This window comes from Aspergillus sydowii (genome assembly GCF_001890705.1).
Source record: "Aspergillus sydowii CBS 593.65 unplaced genomic scaffold ASPSYscaffold_1, whole genome shotgun sequence".
NCBI classification, from domain to species: domain Eukaryota; kingdom Fungi; phylum Ascomycota; class Eurotiomycetes; order Eurotiales; family Aspergillaceae; genus Aspergillus; species Aspergillus sydowii.
The window spans coordinates 364,117-378,881 of NW_024467859.1; the positions used below are offsets into that span (position 1 = coordinate 364,117).

The 14,765-nt window shown below is 51.0% G+C and overlaps 4 protein-coding genes across 4 annotated transcripts; all 4 read left to right on the top strand.

The window, feature by feature from the left end:
- Positions 1–1,737: 1,737 nt before the first annotated feature.
- Positions 1,738–4,276, top strand: ASPSYDRAFT_25457 (La domain family; the record flags this gene model as incomplete). Its single annotated transcript, XM_040844165.1, has 3 exons — positions 1,738–3,422; positions 3,480–3,925; positions 3,996–4,276. The coding sequence occupies 3 exons, from the start codon at positions 1,738–1,740 to the stop codon at positions 4,274–4,276; spliced, it is 2,412 nt and encodes an 803-aa protein (XP_040707181.1).
- A 1,537-nt stretch (positions 4,277–5,813) lies between these two features.
- Positions 5,814–7,156, top strand: ASPSYDRAFT_139076 (SPFH domain-containing protein; the record flags this gene model as incomplete). Its single annotated transcript, XM_040840909.1, has 2 exons — positions 5,814–6,289; positions 6,364–7,156. 2 exons carry the CDS (start codon positions 5,814–5,816, stop codon positions 7,154–7,156), a joined length of 1,269 nt encoding a protein of 422 aa, XP_040707182.1.
- Positions 7,157–7,662: 506 nt separating this feature from the next.
- hir1 (putative histone transcription regulator Hir1) lies at positions 7,663–11,893 on the top strand. The gene is made up of 5 exons (XM_040845595.1): positions 7,663–7,975; positions 8,106–8,180; positions 8,296–8,508; positions 8,576–11,353; positions 11,424–11,893. The coding sequence occupies exons 1-5, from the start codon at positions 7,939–7,941 to the stop codon at positions 11,519–11,521; spliced, it is 3,201 nt and encodes a 1,066-aa protein (XP_040707183.1). The 5' UTR covers positions 7,663–7,938; the 3' UTR covers positions 11,522–11,893.
- Positions 11,894–12,783: 890 nt separating this feature from the next.
- Positions 12,784–14,598, top strand: ASPSYDRAFT_139049 (uncharacterized protein; the record flags this gene model as incomplete). Its single annotated transcript, XM_040840903.1, has 2 exons — positions 12,784–13,563; positions 13,612–14,598. The coding sequence occupies 2 exons, from the start codon at positions 12,784–12,786 to the stop codon at positions 14,596–14,598; spliced, it is 1,767 nt and encodes a 588-aa protein (XP_040707184.1).
- Positions 14,599–14,765: the final 167 nt, after the last annotated feature.

The window sequence follows — 14,765 nt, forward strand, 5'->3', positions numbered from 1 at the left end:
GCCGCGGATCGGATGCAGATAGTTTATATTGCGCCTTTCACCCGCTACCGAGGAGACAGGATTGCAAAGAATACAAGGCGAGAATTTGGCTGTGCACCGCCGAGATTACTCCTTGTAAAAGGCAAGACGGCGGGAATGCGAAGTGTTATGCCTGCGGCCGAGCAGTGGCGGCTCCGAGAAGTATAGGCAGGGCAGGCAGAAGCACAGTCAAGCAGTGAATATTCGAATATCCAATCATTGCCATGATGAACAGAACCCAGACTCGCAGCGATGCCAATATTCATTACCATTAGGCAACTTGTCTGGCCGGCTGGCAGAGATGTAATATATCGGTTCATACCCACAGAAGCCCTGAAGCCCACTATTGTGCGGGCGTCCGGGACGGACAAGAATAATATTTAATCATAAATTTTTTGTTTCGAACGCGGAAAGCAAGAGGAAGAACCGTTTTTCCCTCCCAATTTTTTTCAAGTGGACTCTGTATTACTTTTCTCTTCCAGCTGCCGGTGTTTCTTCCACGGCCCTCAGCGGACTGCGCATTGGTTGGCATTATTCTTATTTTCTTCCCTCTCTGTGTGCCTTATTGCTCTCTTCCCTTTTTCCCTCACCCTCACATTCGTCTTGTTTCTTCCCCTCCTCTCACCTTCCCCTCCTCATCTCCTCAACTCCCCTGCACCCCGGCTCCCCTGTCATTTCCTCAGGTCTTCGACACCCTCGTCAGCTCTGTTGGGCGTTTGTGTTGTTGCATTCGCGCCGTGTCATTCCTCAGTGTGTGCCGCTGCCGCATTTCTCCTTCCACGCCCGTAACTTCACTTACCGGGCCTTTCTACCCACTTTCTTTTTTTCTCCTCTTGAGGTTGGAAAGGGTACATTGATCTGTTGATCTCCCTGGATTTTTATTCCTTCTCCGCACGAGTATTTTTTCTCGAACTTCTCTAGCGCGTCGCTCGACTTTCTTGACGTTTTCCGTCCTTGCCTAGAAATTTCCTATCAAGGAAGTTCGGTACTTCGACGCCTGTGGTTTTTCCACTCGACCGCCTCCACGTGAAAGCCGCGAATTTTACACTTTCCAAGGGGCGACGGAATTCCATCACCTACAAACGTGTGCCGTTTGTGATTGTGAGTACCCTGGTCCGTTCGAGTTCGAGTTCGAAGTCTGCAGTGTGCCTGGATTCTCCGACGAGCCGAACGCCGAACCAACCTGAGTGTTTTGAGCTGGGTTTCTAAGAGAGTTGATCAATCTAGCTACGAACGGTTTACTGCGCGCTTGTCGATTCCAGATTGCTTTTTACGTCCGACGTCATTTCGAAGCTTTTTTCTTATTACGCCGAGTCGATCTTCTCGTGTGCCTCTCCGAAAACAAACTTTTAACTTCGGTCCGTATTTCTGTCGTCGAGATCCTACCGATGCAATTTGCGTGAGACACTGGTCTATTCAGAAAAAATAGAAAACGGATAGTCGGTTATTGCACCACTTTGTCGAGGACCTTGCTAGAGCGAACATCCGTGTCCACATTTCGCTCTGACTAGCCCAACAATCTCGTTCGAATACGATAATCTAGAAGAGAGAGATTTAGCAACGGGAAGTTGCGGGTTCTAGAGGGTGGAAGTTGATCCCTCTAATTTCCATCGGTGTTGTCTAAGGTGGTTTCTGTTCTCTGGCAGAACTGTTCTTTATATCTCTTAGCTCGGATACATCAGATCTTTGGTATCTAATCTCATAGCGAAACAAAAGAAAATGGCTACCGCGTTCTCCTACGCTCAGGCCGCAAAGGGCGTCGCTCCAGCGCAACCTTCCAAGACACCGTCCGAGTCGAGCACGCCGCTTTTAAAATCCGACGAGCCCGCTTCGGACAGCTTACAGACAAGCTTAGATGCTACAGTTCCCAAGGAAGATGTCTCTGCTGACGTCAATAACACTGCCGCCGACACCGAGAAGGAGGTGGACACTCCCAACGTTAAGCCTGAGGTAGAGACCTCTTCGGCAAGTGCTGGTACTGCGCAGACCCCCACGATACCAAAAGAGAATGAGAGCTCAAGTGCTCCGAATGGAACTTCCGAATCCACTACCGAGAAGCAGTCTCAGACTTCAACATCGGACAAGCAAAACGCTGCCACGGAAAATAGCGAGGGAAAGTCTTCTGAGAAGAAGAAGAAGGAAAAGCCTGCACCTCCGAAAGAGCTCAAGGCTGCTCCTCTGCCCACCGTGAATATCTGGCAACAAAGGAAAGAAGCGCAGGATGCTAAAGTAAAGACCGTGCCCAGCGCTGCTGCTAGGACTGGCCTTTCTAAGCCTACTTCCGAGACTTCTTCCGTAACTGAGGAGGCCCAAGAACAGTCCAAGGCTAGTTCCAAGAAGAAGGGTGGTGATTCTTCCGATAAGAAGAAGGGTGACGCCAAGGGACGTGAAGATACTACACCAGTTCCTCCGGTTGGAGACGCTGCTTCCTGGCCTACACCTCAAGGTGCGCAAGGCGAAGAGAAGAAAAAGGCACAAGAGAAGACAGAAAAGTCTGAAAAGAGCCCAGTCATCCGACCCCATGGCAAGGAGAAGTGGACTCCAGTTCCTTACGTTCCTACTGCAGTCTTCAACACTCCTCTACCCTCCGCTGCGCGTCGGGGTGGAAGAAGCGCTCGGGGTGGCAGAGATACCGGCCGTGGTGCAGGAGCTTCCGAGAAGACCTCACCCCACGCCGCCCAGGGTTCTACGAAGCAGACCACTCCCGGAGACCGAGGAAGGAATGAGCCAAACTCCGCTCGCGCAAACTCGCTGCCCGCGCCGTCGCGACGTTCAAATAGCGCTGATACCGCTCCCACGGATGCACGTAAGCCACCAGCGGCTGACCGGAATCGTGGTCCCAAGGGATCAGACAATGCGAATGCCACCACTGGCAAACAGGTGAACGGCGAGTCCTTCTCGAAACAGGGCAAGCCCTTCCCCAAGAACCCGCATTTGTCGGTAGATACCCACAATGGGCCGCGGCCAAATAACGAGCGTCGCTTTGAGAATGGACCCAATGGACCAAAGTCTGCGGACTTCTCTCGAGAATCTCGGGCTGAAAGAGGCAGGGGTGGGCACCGTGGACGAGGTGGTCATGCCGGCTACAGCGGTGCTCAGGCATCGCATTTCCCCAACAACCACATGGCCCCTCAAAACTACATTCATCCCAAGTCATTCGGCTACAACGACCGCCGAGGACCCCAGCAGCATGGACTCGCTAATGGTTCCCGTGGTCATGCCATGACTATGAGGTCCCCTTCGTTGCCCAACTCCACTTCCATGTACAACATGTACCCAACCTACCCCGGGGATATGAACGGCATGTATGGCTACCAACCTATTCAGGCCGGCCCTATGTCTGCCGTTCCATACCAGCCATATATGGAACAGTGGTCCCTGGTGAGCATGATTACCATGCAGCTGTAAGTTTAGTTCGTGATAGCACCGACATGTGTAAGGCATTCTAACATGGAAGATAGGGAATACTACTTCTCCGTTGACAACTTGTGTAAGGATATTTACCTCCGAAGACACATGGACTCTCAGGGATTTGCTCCGTTGAGCGTGATTGCCAGCTTCAAACGCGTTAAGCAAATGACGGAAGACTTCGAGTTATTGCGCCACATCTCGCGGGGATTGAAGGCTGCTGAATACCACCAGGGTGAGGATGGAATTGATAGACTACGACCGAGGGAGAGATGGGAGCAGTGGGTTCTGCCTGTGGAACAGCGTGAGCCTTCAGCCCAAAACGCCGGGCCTACCTCTGTTTCCCAGAACGAAAGCATTGTGTCTCAGAGCAACCTCGATGCGGCTACAAATGGTTTCGTGCCGAAATCCTCGTTGCCGAATGGTACCGGTCCTTCCAAAACAGCACTGTCCTCCGCTGCTCCAGAGTTCTCGCCTTCTAACGGCGTCCACACTGGAAGTGAGATCTCAAATGTAAGCTTTCTTCTTATCTCATTTCAATGCGCGTTTTAATGTTAACTCTCACCTAGTAAGAGGCAAAATGGCTGCTTTGACCCTCCCGATGCTCGGATTCTTTGGTGCCAATGAACCTACTATCCAATGTGTTTCGGAGCTTATTCCGCCGCGTTCTGGGTCAACAGATTGCACATTTTACTTCGGCCCAGTCCCAGTCTCCGATCGCTGTGGATTTCGTTTCAAAATAAGTGTCGGCAAATTTATCTACGACAACTTATCACGGTGGCTACGATACGTATTTCAAGTACCGGTGGTCGCATTTTTGGTACAATCTCAGTGCACAAATGTACAATGAATTTAAGAATCTAGCGTTTTATGACCCCCTGCACGAAACATCGGCGACGGTTCCCTCAGATATTGTTCACTTTTACGGCGCTTTTTTTTGGTTGGTTGAGCAACACGGGGAAGCCTACCGAGGTTATTCGGAACCTCGTTATGAGCGAACAATGTTATTCTAGCGCGCAACCTGGGTGCGGAGCTCTCTTCGATGGCTAAATTTGCCTTGAAGCATTCCTACTCGACCTTCTCAAAAATCTCGAAGCCGCTGAAAAAAAAAAGATGACCACTTTCTGAATGCTAGCTTGAGAACCGAGCTGCAAAAGTGATTTTTTTACTCGTTTTTTTCTTTTTCCTTTTTTTTTTTTTTTTTCTTTTCTTCCAGCCACCCATTTATGTTCGTCTTGCGGTTTATCATCCATCATGACTTGCATTATTATCTGTCAGCTTATGCATTTATTTGTCGAGTGCCCCGGTGACATTTATTCTCAGCGAAGGGGGTTGACATATGCACATTCAGGGTATCGGCTTGTTCTTCGCTTTCCATTCAGTTTCGTTTCCCGGTTTGAAAAATCTCTGGAGTCCGGACATGTTTTTGCTGGGCTAGTATCCCCCATCTTCGATGCCTGCTTTGGGTGGGTTGGGCTGCTTTCGCTCCCACCGTCATAGAATCTTGATCCGGTTTCTTGTTCTTCTTCATTGACTTTTCGACTTTCTTTTCTTTCATCTCATTTATTCAATTTCCAAACTCCCCTTTCAATTCCTAATATTGCGGCAATGCTATTTCCCTTTACCTCAGGTTTCTACTACCTAGTTCCGTACGGATCGAAGAGGCAGCATGCAAAAGGATAAAAAAATCGTTTCTTTCCACAGCGAGGCGCAAACGAGATTTCAAAAGAGAAAAATGAAAAAATGGCATTGACTGCTTATTTTCGGGTTTCATCGACCAGAATGGCCTGACGTTGCACTGTCGTTCGTCTTCCAAGTCGAAAAAACTTTGCATACCTCTGTCTCCTCGGTCCTTATATCTTAACATTTCCCGGGCATTCCAAATGCGGTTCAATTGGGTGGCGCATTGCTTAGGTATATTCTGGCGTCAGCGGCTTCCATTATATCTTTATGGCTTTCTTTTTCGGAGTAGGTAAAGGATATAGGTACATATCATGGTAATTTATCTTTCTGTCTGGGTTGTATGAGTTGTAGTTGTTGCCTTTTGTGTGGGATTCTGAAGTGTGATCTTGGGCGGCAGCATGACTTAGGTTTAGCTCATAGTGGTTGGTATATGATGACTCGCTCGCAGTTCAATAGTAAGAAAAGAATCAGAAATAAACCCATCGCATTAGAAACATGCCTACGTGCAGATCTCTTTTCATACTTCGAACTTCCTGATAGGCCCAAGATCATGTAATCATTTTATGCCTCAGGCCACACACACTGAGCCAGTGACGAACACCGGAGTCAGCTTCATCCGGGGCAAGCTCTGTCCTCCAGCTTCATCACCAGCCATTCAACCCTCCATTCCCCCTCGTACCTCACTCCGGTCCCTCCAGTCCACAATGGAAGTGACCTCCAGACAAACCGCCCGGCTTCTCCGGTACTCCGCGCTCCGCACGCACCCCCGTCTCCCCTCCGCCATCCCAACAACACAAACAATCCTCCGACGAAGAAACATCTCCACCACACCTCGACGCTACGCCCCCGAATCCTCGCTCCTCAGTCTCGCCTCGAACTCCTCGCCGTCTGGGTCACCACCTACATACTTCAGCAATCGACAGACTCTGCCTCTGAACACGGTCGTGCGGTTCGTGCCGCAGCAGACGGCATGGATTGTCGAGCGCATGGGCAAGTTCCACCGGATTCTTGATCCTGGATTGGCGATCCTTTTCCCGTTCTTGGATCGCATTGCGTATGTGAAAAGTTTGAAAGAATCAGCGATTGAGATCCCGAGCCAGAATGCCATTACGGCGGATAATGTTACGTTGGAGCTTGATGGGGTGCTGTACACGAGGGTTTTTGATGCTTATAAGGCGAGGTGAGAACTACTGTTAACTTATTTTTCTTTTTTTTAGGAGAGTCATGTACTGACGGCTGGATTGTTCACTACAGTTACGGAGTGGAGGACGCGGAATATGCTATTTCCCAACTCGCGCAGACGACCATGCGGTCTGAGATCGGTCAGCTTACTTTGGATCATGTTCTGAAGGAGCGTGCGATGCTCAACACCAACATTACACAGGCCATCAACGAGGCTGCGCAGGCGTGGGGTGTTACCTGCCTGCGTTATGAAATTAGGGACATCCACGCTCCGGATGGCGTCGTCGAGGCCATGCACCGTCAGGTGACTGCCGAGCGGTCAAAGCGAGCGGAGATTCTCGACTCTGAGGGTCAGCGACAAAGCGCGATTAACATTGCCGAAGGTCGGAAGCAGTCCGTCATTCTGGCCTCCGAAGCCGACCGGATCGAGCGAATCAACCGTGCTAATGGTGAAGCTGATGCGATTCGGGCGAAGGCTACGGCCACCGCGAAGGCTATTGAGACTGTGGCTGAGGCTATCGAGGCTGGCCAGGCGAACGCACACGGAGCTATGAGCCTTAACATTGCAGAGAAGTATGTCGAGGCGTTCGGCAAGCTTGCTCACGAGGGCACGGCTGTCGTGGTTCCTGGGAATATGGGTGACCTTGGTGGAATGATTGCGAATGCTATGGCCGTTTATGGCAAAGTAAGCAGTAGCCAGGCACGGAGCATTGCGGCCAAGGCTCTTGGTGTGCAAGATTCTTCGCAGGCGGCCGAGCCCACGACGGAGACCAAATCTGAGAGTGAGGCCAAATCCGAGGCCAAGGGGGACGTTGCTCAGGAAGTCCTCGAGGGGTTCGAGCAGACGCGTCAACACAATAACTAAGGACGCGGCGTCTTGGATGATATTCACCGTACAGTTTTTCCTTTATTCGATCCTCCACGATCGTCATCCACAGGATTCTCCAGGTGGTGACGGCGTCTATCGCATCCCCGTCTTCCGCCCATTGGTACCCTACTCTGGCACTTCCGATTTCATCGCTGTATGATTGTACCATTCCTAGCGCTGTTTCATAATCAGGTCTCAAAAGTGCATGGGCGTTTAGTCCCGCAGTTGTGGGGGGCAGTTACAGGCGGATGTAGGTGTAGCTTATTCGTTTCTGATCAGTGAATCATGTACAGTAGTAGCATAGTTGGACTCAGATATCCATGCAACATTTCGCTCTCCAACGGCCTAACCAACTTTAGCTGTAGCGGTGCGTGCAAGTGTACTTCACTTTGGCCTATACTTGGCGGAGACACAGCAAAAGCAAAGCTCGGACCACCTCCCGCGCCGCTGGAAGATCGCGACTTTGGGTTTGGGCGCGCCCTCGGCCCTTTTTCTTCTCGTTCGCATTGCTTTCCAAGCTTTCCAACCCAACTCCATCGCTCGACAAGGTCGTATGCCGACTGCATCTGCCCGAGCTCCTATCCTACTACAGTTTGATTCCATCAACAAGCGGTAGATGCTTCGGTTGTCTTGCGATGCCCCGATTACCGACTCGCTTGTCCACGTCAACTTAAGTTCTCTGTGATCGTTCGAGCTATACCGGCCAGCCAACCCCTTCGAGGTCGAGACAAACAGCCAGTCCCCAGCAGAGAAAAGGGAGGCAGAAAGAAGTTGCGGCTATGCATATCATTAAGCCTACTTGGCTAACGCATGGGGGTAAATAATTCCACTTTGTTTGTTCTGCATGACCGTCGCTATATTGAAACCGCCCTACCATGACTTTGTTGAAATCGAGGATTGTTTTTGGCTAACGTCATTATTTTTCTTTTTTTCGGTTATATTATAGGTGAGCGAAAGGCTTTCGAAGTCTACAGCTGCGATGTATCGCCAGATGGAAGCCGCCTTGTAACGGCCGCAGGAGGTCTGTCTTGTTTTATCCCCTCCCCCGGCGCGCTCTCTTCCCGCCGCCCGCCAGTGCGGCGATGAGGACGCGCTCTGTCCGAACGATAACTGACTTGTATGCTTGCTGGGTATAGATGGTTACGTTCGGATATGGTCTACGGAAGCTATCTGCGGTGGTGAAGACCCCAGCAAGCCGAAACAACTGGCGTCAATGAGCAATCACTCCGGCACTATTCACACGGTTCGCTTTTCGCCGAACGGTAAATATCTGGCATCTGGGGCGGACGATAAGGTTGTTTGCATTTACATGCTGGATTCAAATCCGCCTTCTCATGCGGCGAGTTTTGGTAGGTGTTTTGGTTGAACGGAATAACAATTTAACGGATGGACGGGAAATTGACATTTTCTGCCTAGGATCGAACGAGGCACCGCCTGTCGAGAACTGGCGCACGATTCGGAGACTGATTGGGCATGACAATGACGTTCAGGATTTGGGGTGGTCCTACGATTCATCGATTTTGGTTTCTGTCGGGCTGGACTCAAAGGTTGTTATCTGGTCGGGACATACATTTGAGAAACTGAAGACGCTCTCCGTCCACCAGAGTCATGTCAAGGGAATCACGTTCGATCCGGCTAATAAATACTTTGCGACGGCAAGCGACGACCGGACTGTTCGGATTTTCCGCTTCACATCGCCAGCACCGAATTCCACGGCTCACGACCAGATGAACAACTTTGTCCTCGAACACACTATTACCGCGCCTTTCCAGAACTCACCATTGACGGCTTACTTCCGCCGGTGTTCCTGGTCTCCGGATGGCATGCACATCGCTGCTGCTAATGCGGTTAATGGACCTGTGAGCTCAGTCGCCATCATAAACCGTGGAGCCTGGGATGGCGACATCAACCTCATCGGTCACGAAGCACCCGTCGAAGTCTGCGCCTTTTCTCCGCGATTGTATTCTCCGCAGCCTGTCAAGAAACAACCGGTAGATGGCCAGGACAGTGCCGGGCAAACTGCGGTCACGGTCATCGCCTGCGCCGGCGGCGATAAGTCTCTAAGCGTCTGGATTACAAGTAACCCGCGACCGATTGTGGTAGCGCAAGAACTGGCGGCAAAGTCCATATCTGACTTGACGTGGAGCCCGGATGGTAGCTGCCTGTATGCGACTGCGCTGGATGGGACGATTCTCGCGGTCCGATTTGAAGATGGAGATTTAGGGTATGCTATGGAGCTGGAGGAGAATGAGAGGTCTCTTACGAAATTTGGCACGAATCGAAAGGGTGCAGGCATCGCTGAGACCACGGATGGACTGCTTCTTGAGGAGATGAGCAAGGCAGGTGAACTTAAAGATGTTGAAGGGCGTATGGGCGCTTTAATGGGTGATGAACATGCTGCTGGTGATGCTGTGGCCAACGGGAAACCAACGCCGCTGCCATCAAACGGCGTCCCCCCTGCAGCTGCCCCTTCCCCAACACCTGATACTCAGAAAGCTCAACCGAATGGTACTGTAACAGCATCGACACAGGAAACGGAGAAACCAGATCCATACCAAGCCAAGCTGGAGCGACTCAAACAGCGGCCTACGTATACCAAAGATGGCAAGAAACGCATCGCCCCTCTCTTGGTATCTGGTGCCGGTGCTGCAGAGTCCTCACTACCGCAGGCTCGGTTAATGGCGTCTGTAAGTAATCAGGTAAAGGCGGATACACCGCAATCGATTGTCGATCTCTCAAAGCCTTTCGATGGGTTACCGAAAGGTGGACTCGCAACCTTACTTTTCGGAAACAAGAGGAAGCTTGCTCAAATAGAAGGCGACGAGGATGGCCAGGTCGAAAAACGCGTGGCGGTAGCAAGTCAGAATGGCGCTACTCCTATACTCACCAACACAGTCGATGGTCTACTTCCCGCGCAACCCCAGAACCCTCCCACAGGGCAGCAGCCGACTCCAGAGTTCATCCGGCCTGCTGTAACGAATCCTTGTATGGCCGTGAGCCAGCTTCGACTGGCCGTTCCGAAAGTTCGCATGCATATTTTACGTGCTATCGATACGGCTGGCAAACCAGCGGAACCTCCCAGCACATCAGGAGAACCGAGCAAATCCCGAGCGGACGCTGTGTTTGAGGCTCGAAACCCATCCACCACTAGTTTGACGGGGCGAGCTGTTGACCGTGAACCGGTTCGGCTCACCTTATTCCGTGGCGAGCAACCTGTATGGCAGGACTTCCTCCCAAGGACTGTTCTTCTCGTCACAGGGAACCAAAGCATGTGGGCTGCGGCCTGCGAGGACGGGTCGGTGTATATTTGGACACCCGCCGGACGGCGTCTCGTCAGTGCCCTCGTCCTCGAAGCACAACCGGTGATACTAGAGTGCAACGGTCCCTGGATTCTCGTCATATCCGCCGTCGGCATGTGCTATGTCTGGAACGTGGAGCATCTATCCTCACCACACCCTCCTATCTCTCTCCAGCCCGTCCTTGACGCGGCCGTCCACACCCTAGGCGCTCATCCCGCTGCTACCCCATCAATCACGAACGCCCGTATCAATTCCGAAGGTCGTGTCATTGTGGCACTTTCCAACGGCGAAGGCTACGCCTACTCCCCGTCCTTCTATACTTGGCAACGCCTGTCAGAACCCTGGTGGGCTGTGGGCAGTCAATACTGGAACACCACTGAAGCCCCGGTCGGCAACCTCCAATCCACGTCAGGCGCACAGCAGAAGGACCAAGAGGCCAAAGCGGCAGTTTCGACTGGCATAATCCCGTTTTTAGAGCGCAACACTACCAATGAGACCCTCCTCCGCGGCCGCGCCTACTTCCTTCAGCGCCTCATCAAGGTCCTCCTCTCAAGGGAAGGATACGAAAGCTTCGAATCTAGCGTCTCAATTGCACATCTCGAGAACAGACTCGCTGCCGCGTTGTCCCTCGGTGCGAAGGAGGAGTTCCGGTTATACCTGTCTATGTACGCCAAGCGAATAGGCGCCGAGGGCATGAAGGGCAAAGTTGAAGAACTCCTCAAGGGCCTTTTCGGCGGGCTCTTTGAGGGAGAGGACAATGATGGCAACCCTTCGGAAACACAATTGACACTCCAGCGTCGCCCCGAGCATGCTGATCGCAATTGGAAGGAGAGCTCTGAAACGCTTTGTGGCTGGCCACGGGATGTATTGTTGAAAGAGGTTATATTGGCAATTGGTAAGCAAAAGAACTCTGTTTATCCAGCGCTATTGTTGTATTCACTCATTAATCTTCTCTTTCTTCACAGGTAAACACCGCGACCTCCAACGCGTCACAGTCCCCTACGCAAAGTTATTAGGAGTGGTTGATAACGAATCCAACGAGAGAGATGCAATGGAAATATAAATACGAATTTTTCTCGCTGCAGCTCTTCCTTATTATCCTTTTTCTTTTCTATTTATATCTCCTATTTCCTCAAGGCGTTCGTGGAACGGCGTGGTAATTGGGTTCATGGGTGGTTTAAGGCGGTTGGTTACTTATCGTCCCGTCTTCCTTATTTCCTTCAGCTACGGTTCTGTTTCCTAGCCACCAGAAGACGGGTGTTGCGAATGTATACTATTTGTTTTTGCTCTCACTGACTCGGTCTGGACATTCCTGCCACCCCACCGTATGTAATTCTTCATTAAATAATGGCATCTAACGTGGACTGCATTGATGGCATGCCATGTTTTTATAATTTATAAAAAAAAATTTGAGCAAAAAACATACAACAGCTGGGATTCGCATGTGGTCACCCACCATACTACTAACCAGCCGGCGTGTGGCTTAAGTACGGCTGAGCGGACGGGAAGCCCTGTTTTCCACACCCTGTGGTCGTATGTACCAGAAGAAATTAAATAAAGGATTATATAGTACGTATTTGAATACCATAACATACGAGTAGGCACATGGGGAAATTCATTCACTTGGTCAGCAGGCTTCACTTGAATTGTCATCATTATGCAGCAAAACTCGTTCTCGCATGCAATTTTAAGTTCGATGTGTAGTTGCCTAATTACACCAAGGGTTTCAATTGGTGTGGTTCAAGACCAAAAACCACGGGGTGTATCCCCAGTGCTTATTATATATCTCGCGGAATTTTTCCCTGATACGAACTTTTGCTAGTATACGGATATGACCCTGCGTACAAAAAAAAAAAAAAAAAAAGAAAATATCACTGGTTAAGCTAATAAGTAATATTCCAAGTCCCAGAACCAAGTGGATAACGAGGAGTCTGCCCAGTTGGGAGGCAGAGTCAGAATCAGAGGAGAGCTTGTAGGGCGCCGTGAACGTGGGTCCGGGGATCTTCAACCAATTCCCAATGTGGCCAAGGACTGCGAGCACGTGAGGCTGAACAGTCACGAATACGAGCTGACCACTTTTGGATAACTCTGATTTGACGTCAGCCGAAATCTTCCAACCATGTTTTCTCCTTGCAGCTGATACTGGAGATAGGGCTCTCGAGAATGTCGGCGGTGGGCACTGCCACGCTCAGGTCCACTGCTCGTATCACTCGATTAGGAGTGTACGGAGTATATAAATGTAGGCAGAGATCGCTCTCCTTTAGACGGCATAGAATCTGTCCAAAACATATTCATTCTTCAGACCGTGTCATCCAGTAATATATCATGAAGTTTCTTTTACTTTCCTTGTTCAACTTATTGGCCTATGCCAACTCTGTCTCATCTTACTGCCGTTGTAGGCCGCATCAGAGTTGTTGGCCATCTTCAGAAGAGTGGAACGCTCTGAATAACTCTGTTAACGGAAACCTGGCCGCCGTGAGGCCTGTAGCCGCTGTCTGTCACAATGGAGGCGCGCAGAGTGAGGCCTGCCAGGCTGTACAGGCCCTATGGACTAACTCGACATGGAGAGCGTCCCAGCCTGGCGCTGTTCAGTACGTGAACTGGGAAGCATGGCCCGAGCACAACCAGACTTGTCATATCGAGAATCCTTTCAATCAACCTTGCGGCCAGGGTCGAATTTCGCTCTACTCGACTGTAGCGACTTCTGCATCCGACATCCAGAATACTGTGCGCTTTGCAAAGACGCATAATCTCCGATTAGCCATCAAGAATTCCGGCCACTGTTTCCTAGGCCGTTCAACCGCTCCCGAATCGCTGCAAATTTTGACAAATGGCATGAAGGATATCGATATCGTGGATGATTTCACGCCAAAGGGAGCCCCCAGCGGCCGGGCCGGAGAATCGGCAGTCACCATCGCAGCTGGTGTTAGCCTCCAAGAACTTTATCGTGCGCTAGGCGAGACACAGAAAGTTGTTGTTGCTGGTGCTTCTCACACTGTTGGTGCTGCTGGGGGGTATATCCAGGGTGGTGGTCATTCTTTCTTGGGGACATGGAAAGGAATGGCGTCTGACAACGCGCTTCAATTCACTGTGGTAACTGCTGATGTGAGAGAGACACTACCTTGACATTGGTCTCATATCTAACGCGCACAGGGAGAGTTGGTTGTCGCCAACGAATATCAGAATCGCGACCTCTTCTGGGCATTACGCGGAGGAGGTGGCGGCACCTTTGGAGTTGTCGTGGATGTCACGCTCCGGACCTTTGACGAAGCACCTGTGATCATGAGCAACCTCAACATAACCACCCCTTCCGGAAACCCGAGCTTTTGGGAAGCTATGACCCAGTTCCACGCACATCTTCCTGCCTTGAACGACGCTGGAGGAGCCGGCTATTACTACATTTTCCCACAACTTCCCTTGACTGGGAACACGACAGTTTCTGGGTTCACAATCGCGCTTTTTTTCCCCAATCAGACAAATGTTACAAAGGTTGACCAGGTTTTTGCCCCATTGCTCAGGTCGTTGAATTCGACAGCAGCCGTCGAGACGCAATACCGTGCTCTGTCATTGCCCAATATTAACACTCTCATCTCGGGAGTATTACTGCGTAGTGACGCAGACGAGACTGGTTCCATTGCACTGGTTGGTTCCAGATTGTTTTCTCGCGATCTGTTGGTTTCAAAGGATGGGCCCGGAAGACTGGTTTCGACACTGCGAAGCCTCCTAAACGCTTCTGGTAAAATTGCTACAGGCCATATTGTGGCTGGAGGTACCGTGGCGCAAAACCGTGGGAAGATTGACAGCGCCCTGAATCCAGCCTGGCGAGAGGCTGCAGCACATATCACGATCGGCGCTAGCTGGGATCCAAATGCATCGCTGGCGGAACAGAAGGCGATTAGGAAGAACTTGACCGACGTTGAAGTGGAACAGCTTCGCTCTGTAGAGGGCGCAAACAAGATGGGCGCATACCTAAATGAAGCGAACGCCTACGAGAAGGGCTTCCAGTCGTCCTTCTGGGGAAGCAACTATCATCGCCTGTACGCGATCAAACAGAAATGGGATCCCGCGGGGCTGTTTATTACACGCAGTGGTGTGGGTAGCGAGGACTGGGACGCAGAAGGCCTTTGCAGAGACTACTGAGAGCAGTAGCGAGCTGATTTCAGCTAAAGCTTGTGGTTTTGTATGTATTAGAGTTGAGAAGTTGATGTGGACTGGACCATGTTCATGACGGGAGACGAGCAATAGATTGCCTGTTTCGGAAAGACGTCATGTGCATTAGTAAGCTTGAATCAGGTGGGCGGTGAAGT